This window comes from Pseudorca crassidens, chromosome 9 (genome assembly GCF_039906515.1).
Source record: "Pseudorca crassidens isolate mPseCra1 chromosome 9, mPseCra1.hap1, whole genome shotgun sequence".
NCBI lineage: Eukaryota > Metazoa > Chordata > Mammalia > Artiodactyla > Delphinidae > Pseudorca > Pseudorca crassidens.
The window spans coordinates 9,368,999-9,375,899 of record NC_090304.1 but is presented as its reverse complement, the minus strand read 5'-3'; the positions used below and the strand labels follow the sequence as shown (position 1 = coordinate 9,375,899).

The 6,901-nt window shown below is 53.2% G+C and overlaps 1 protein-coding gene across 1 annotated transcript; it reads right to left on the bottom strand.

Annotated features, from left to right (window-relative positions):
• Window positions 1-143: 143 nt before the first annotated feature.
• On the bottom strand, window positions 144-4,802 carry INTS5 (integrator complex subunit 5). The gene is made up of 2 exons (XM_067748721.1): window positions 4,645-4,802; window positions 144-3,298 (listed from the first exon to the last, which is right to left on the bottom strand). Exons 1-2 carry the CDS (start codon window positions 4,722-4,724, stop codon window positions 319-321), a joined length of 3,060 nt encoding a protein of 1,019 aa, XP_067604822.1. The 5' UTR covers window positions 4,725-4,802; the 3' UTR covers window positions 144-318.
• Between the last annotated feature and the right edge of the window lie 2,099 nt (window positions 4,803-6,901).

Sequence of the window (6,901 nt, the reverse complement as noted above, 5' to 3'; positions counted from 1 at the left end):
GTCTGTCCCATTGGCCGAGAGCGTACTCTAGATGCTGGTGGGGGCGGGGCCAGGGCGGGGCTTGAGGGAGGGGGCGGGATTGTTCAGAGACAGGAGCTGTCCGAATTTGCCGGCTCTCCACATCAGACAGAGGCACCGGACTCTTGTTTTTCTCAACTCGGCAAATTTTATTTAGAAAAAAAGGTGGGGGAGGAAGAAAGTGACAGCGCTCTTTTAGGCCAAGGTCTTAGAAGAGAAACCTCCACATTTTTGCAGCACCTTAGCCCCCTGTCTGTCTCTCCTGGCTCAACCTCCCTCGGCTTCTGGAGCATGGAAAGGCTATGTCCCCTGCCGAAGGAGATTGGACGGTGAAGGTGCCTGGAAACGGCCAGAGAAAAGGCCCAGGCGGTCAATGTTGCGGTGGAGGACACTGTGCAGCACAGCCAGATGGGCTCCACCTTCACCCCCACCCTCCCTGGAGAAGTCCCGGATGAAGCGGCCACGCTCTGACTGGAAGATGAACTTCTGGGGCAAGGGCCCGTGCTCCCGGAGAAAGCCCCAGACACTGAGCAGCAGCAGACGCACTTCAAAAGGTGCCAGTTGGCTAAATACCTCGTGCATATTCCCCAGGGCTGGTGGCAGGAGGCTTCCCTCAGCCATGACAGCCACCAGGGTGCAGGATGCCTCCAGGTGCCACGGGGAGTGGGCTGTATCAGGGTGGCGAGAGGCTTCCCAATGGCCCAAGAGGGCGGCCAGCAGCCCCCGCAGCAACACGGAACAGTAGCACAGGGCTGGGGGAGCAGCTGCTACCAACTTTAACAGCTCAAAGAGCAGAGGCTGTTCCCGGAAGCGCCGGCCAATGCGGAGATCCCGCTCCACGGTGGCCCGGGCATGCTCCTCAGGAGGCCAGGCTAGCTCAGCACCGGCTGCATCGGGACACACACTCTCCACCAAGGTCACTGCCACTGCTTTGGCTGCCTCCGGGCTCAGGGTGGGAGCCCCCCAGCAGCCCACACATTCAGTACCCCCAGGGGCACTGCAGCAGTGCACCAGGAGGCTGAGGAGGCTCTGGGTGTTATACATCACTTCTTGCTGATTGCGTGACTGGGCAAACTTGGGTGGCTTTAGGCCACGGCCGATGACTCCAGCGTGGAAAACAGACCAAATCCCTCCAGGGCCCGGCACAGCTGCAGTGTGCCGCCGGTTTGTGTCCAACAGGGAGGCCGAAGCCAAAGGAGCTGAAACAACTGAGAGAGTCTCATTATCCCCATCCACTTCCCCACCAAACAGTTCTGTGTTGCCCCGATGTAAGGCTCCCTCAACTAGCAGCTGCAGGACAGCCTTGAGCCCAGCCGGGGAGGTCTGGGAGAGGCGGGTAAGAAGCTGGGAGGCGGAAGCCACCCCTGGGGGACCGTGCAGCCTGAGAGAGGCAAAGAAGCGATGCACTCCAGCTCTCACCAGTCCCAGGAGTTGGGAAGGGCACAGGGCTTCCGGAGGAAAGGGACAAATGGCCAGGAGGGAGGCAGAGGCTTCGGCTACTTCCTCCTCAGGATGGAGCAGGAGAGGAGCCAGGTCAGACAGATGAGCTGAGGCCGACTCCCCAAACCGGGCCCCTAGGGCTGCAGGGCCCTCACCACCCTGCTGTTCCCACCCCACTAGCAGTGCCAAGTTACGCAGGAACCGAGCCGTGAAGGGAGGTTGCAAAGTCCCTGCATGTACCCTAGCCAGGCAGCTTCGGAAGGCCAGGGGCAGGAGGCCAGAGAGACTGACCACCAGCCCTGCGTATAACTGAGTGGCCAGACTCAACTCTTCAGGGCTTCGGGCCCGGCTCAGGAGATGGCCCAAGGCCTCAGGTCCACAGCTAGGCCGGGTATAAACAGAGAGCAGGCCAAGGAGCTGGTGTTGCCAGAGGAAGCGTTTTCGTTCCAAACGTAACGTCTCTCCACACAGCTCTCCAACGTGGTTTCTTAGCGCATCTAGAAAGGGCACAGGGCGGGGGGGCGGGGGGGGGCCCAGCACCCCTTCCCCAGGAGACCCTCCCCGGTGATGAACCAGCTTTTGCAGGTGCAGCAGCAATAGCTGGATCAGCCGGTCACAGGCCTCACGCACGGTGTCTGGCACAGCCAGGCCCTGGGTGGTAATGACTGAGGCAGGCATGGCTGTGTCCACCAGGAACTGCAACAGGCGGTAGGCACCTGCCCCAGAGGCCTGGCTCACCAGGTGCACGGCCAGGTTCAGCATGTTGTCCAGCTCCTCTCGGGGGAATCCCTGCAGGTGTTGCTGCAGCTGACTCAGCACAGCTGGGGGCTTAAGGCAATCCACCAGCTCTCCAGAGACTGTGCCCAGCAAAGCTGGTGACATGACTGCCAGCTGCAGGAGGAAGGGAACTGTGGCCTGAAGGGAGGGATCCCCACTCCGGCCGCCAGTGCCCCCTGCCAGACTGTCATGAAACATTCGCAGGAGCTCCCGTCGGATGCTGTCTCCATGGCGGGAGGCCAGGTGCCCTAGGATGCCTACAACTGAGGCAATCTTGGGCACCCGTTTCTCCCCAGGGATGGCAGGAGATCCAGGGAAGGGGTCTGTAGAGGGGGTCTGAGAAGAGCCTCCACCACTGCCACCAGCTCCACCTCCAGCCCCACTGTGAACACAGAAGTCCTTAAGGCCACAGGAGAGAACTCGGGAGATGATGGTGCCGGGAAAAGAGGAGCCAATATGCGCCACAACCCAGTCGAAGTGTGGGGAATGCTGGACAGAGGTATCCAGCAAGGCATCCACGCAAGCATCTGGGCAACTACCAATGAGAGCCGAGAGGCACTGAACATAGATGTCCATTAATGTGCGTGTGGCCCGACAGCCCATCCACAGCTGCAGCAATTCGTTGAGAGAGCCAGTGGCATGGGGCACACGCTGGTGCTGGCCCGAGTAAGTGCTGCTCAGTTGCCCCATGAGGTCAATGGACCATGCACTAATCACAGGTGCCCACGCCTTCGGGTTGGCCCGGATAAACTCAGACAGCACCTGCTGCACTTCCTGCACCACATCCTCTAGACCAGGTCCCCCAGCAGGGACATGGGAGGGTGGCGGTGGACGGAGGTGAGGTGGACCAGCCACAGGGCTTTCATCCAGGGCAGCCAGGTGGGCCCGGACACTCTCATCAAAGACACCTCGCAAGTGGTCAAGCACAGCAGCCCGCGCAGGTGGCAAAGAGCGGAGCAAAAGAAGGCCACAGCGAGCATGTTCCCGAGCAGAGAGTTGGTGGCCCAGAACAGGGTCTACACCAGTCAGAAAGGCCTTGATTTCCTGCGACAGCTCCTGAGCACTGTAAGGAAGCAAAAGAAGCAGAGTTAGAGTGTTGGGAGTTGTTGAGCAAGTTACATTCCCTCTGTGAGCTTCAGTTTCTTTCTATGTAGAATAGGGATAACTGTACCTCCCTCAAAAGATAATATTCATAAAGCACGTAAGCACCATATCTAGGTCACACTAGTTACTCAGTAAATGCTAGCTATTTTTCTTTTAATAAATAACAATAGTATCAATATTAGATAACTCTTGTAATACATCAAGTTCTCTTTTAAGTACTTTACTTGTATTATTTCAATACAGATAACAGCCCAATAAGGTAGGTACCATTATGATCCCATTTTACAGGGAAGGAAACCAAGGTAAGTAATCAGACTATAAAGTCCAAGAGGGTAGTTAACAGTTCTCTGCTTTTCAACAGTGGATCCTCTTCTACTGGGGTGCCTGGAATATGGGAAATACTCAATAAATATTTGTTGAATTGAGTAAGTATAGTTTGTGTTCCTGTAACATCTGCTTTAAACACACCTTTCTAGCTTTACTGCACTCCCCCCTACATACAAACGAGAACGCTGGATTTTGCTCTTAATGGAACGAAAATTCTAAGCCCAAATTTGCCCCTTAGTAAGAGCTCTCCCTCCCCAAACCTGCTTCTTCCCATATTCTGCAAGCATCCTAACCACCAACCACTTGGACTCCACCACATCAACAGCCACCACCTTCCCAGAACCCTCAGTATGCCCCAGCAATCAAGGTGCCCCAGTGCAGAGACAAGCTAATGCCCTTCAACCCTTCCCCTCCTGAAACATATGGGTTCAGTCTTAGAGGTTCAGAAGCCAGTGTTACTTCCTCTTACTGCATTTTCTGACAGCATCCTCTAGAGGTTGATAAGGCTCTGACTGTGCCATTCATCTCTGGTTCCTCCAAAAAAAACACTCTACGGTGAGGGGAGTGTCTCCGTTGGAGAGCAAGGGAAAGGCTAGAAGAAAGCATTCTGTGGGTTTCTGGGCCTGGGTGCTCAGGGAGTCTCCATGAAGTCAGGGGACCCTGGGTTCCCTCGGGTCTAAGGGACAGGGCACCTGGTTTCCCAAGAGTTCTGATATTCCCAATTCTTGGAAGAGCAAGGCCAGGATCCGGGGTAACTGGGCATTGGGGTTTAGGGGTAGGCAGTACCGAGATCTTGGGAGTGCGGGCACTGGAGCCCAGAGTTTTAGTGAGGCAGTCCCTGAGTTCTGGGAAGACCCGTCCGGGAATCTCTGAGAACCCGGACGCGAGTTCTCGAGGTGGGATCCGGGTTTCCGCCGAGAAGGCTGGTTATCGGCGCGGGACCCCGCGGTAAGGAAAGATGCCAGGGGCTCTGACTACCTGAGCGGCGCGGGACCGTGGGAGACCGGGGCAGGCCCGGGAGGCCCTGGGGCCCCGGGAGGGTCGCACAACGCGGACATCCCGGAGCCCTAGCCCGAGCCCGAAGCGGGAGCTGCGGAGCGCAGGAGGCGCATGCGCGCTGCCGGGAAACCCGAAAGGAACCAGCGACAAAGTCTCTCAGGAAAACCAATCCGGCGACGTCCGTGACCCTCACACATTGGTTCCGAGATGAGTCGGCGTCCCAGAACGGGACTGCACCCGAGAGCGGGAAGCCGACCCACCCTCAACGCAACCACTTTTTTCCCCCGAGAGGGCTATTTACACAGACTAAGGCTAGCTGCGACCACTTAATTGGATTTAATTAATTTTCCTAAAGCCGAAACAAAATTTTCAACTCTCGAGGTTTTAAAAAAGGAAGCACCTTAGGAAACATTTTAATCAATAACCAGTGACAATGTAAAAAGCAGTTAAAGGAGAGAAGGGAAGAAGGAAAGCGGAAGAGAGACGGAAAGAAAGGAGTGAAAGTCCGTCAGAGAAGATGAAGAGAAGACAAGGAAAGAGAGGGAGAGGAGGAAGCCTGAAAAAATTGGGCTGGCTACGCTGAAGGTGTTCTCCCAGTCCTAGGTTAGCACTACGATCTCTGTCAGGCTCCCCAGTCTCCCAGTGCAGGGGGGCCTTCCCCAACCTCACATCCCCATAGCTGCAGAGAGAGCTTGGTAACCTTATGAGGATATAATACACCTCATCAAGAGCCCCCGCTCCAACCAGTCTATCTAGATCACGTTCCAGCTATTCCACTAACCGGCTGTGTACTACATTTAACCCCTCTCTGCCTGTTTGCTTTTCTGGAAATCGGGATGTTAATAGTACAATTACCTCACGGGCTTGTGAAAATTTAAACCAGGTAATATGTTTACTGTACAGCACTTGGTGCCTGCAATGGTAGGTAAGCACTATATAAGCAACAGCTGTTTTTATTATATTTGTTGAATGAACTCCAGCTCTGACAACAGGGATGTTGCCAGTTTTGTTAAAGGCATTATCATCATCACATACAACAGTGTCTTCCTGGCATGTAGCAGGCTCTTAATAGTTGGTTGGATGAATGAAAAGGAAGGTAGGTTCTGAGGCCTGTATTAACCAGAGAGCTTATTGTTCTCAGTGGAAATGTGAGTTAGAATAACACCAGATGGTAGGTTCTAAAGATACCTTTGAAGTGACGGTGTTTTAAAAGCTAAATGATTAATTATGGTGGTTCTATATTTATCCTTAAATTTTAGAAGTTCGATCACTCATGAAGCGTATATGCTCTAGGACAGTAAATGAGACAATTTCTGCTCCTAGCTCTGCTTCAAACTTGGACCCAACACTTCCCTTCTCTGGGCCTTGACTTTTGATCTATGAAAAGTGGCTTTTGGGGACTTCCCTGGTAGTCCAGTGGTTAAGACTCTGCATTTCCACTGCAGGGGGCATGCGTTAGATCCCTGGTGGGGGAACTAAGATCCGCATGCCTCACGACATGGCCAAAAAAAAAAGTGCCTTTTGAACCCGATAAATTCTTCCAGCTATGAGACTATTATGTGGTCCTTGCCCTTAAAGATTTCACAATCTAAGCGTGCTTGTTTTGGAGTTAGACAGATCTGGATTCATGTCTGCTATTAATTAGCAATGTAACCCTGAGCAAGTGACTCAGCTGCTCGGAGCCCCTTTCCTTAACTGTAAAATGGCGCATGTTGTATCGTATCTCACAAACTTTTTGCAAAGATCACTTCAGATTATTCACCTACTTCTTTCTCTCTCTCTTTTTTTTTTCTTTTTCTTTATTTGGCCATGCCATGCAGTATGCAGGATCTTAGTTCTCCGACCAGGGATCAAACCCATGCCCCCGCAGTGGAAGCATGGAGTCCTAACCACTGGACTGCCAGGAAATTCCCACTTCAGATTATTTGTGTAAAGAATTTAGCACAATACCAGGTACAGAAACTCTTCTTTGAACACAGCAAGCTCCTTTCTGCCTTAGGCACAGGGGGTAGAACAAAATTATGAAAGGAGATGAGAATCCCAAGATGTTGAAATTCCTTCTCCCTGCAGCTTCTCCCCTCCTCTCCTTACCACCTCTGAATATATTTCAGTTTCACACAAGTACTTTTTCCTTTCTGTGTTCAAAACTGGACATAATACTGTCTCCATAGAAAAATAGCTGATACCAAGTTTTAGCCCAGGGGAAGTAGCAGGTGAGCCTGGAACATTGTGCCAG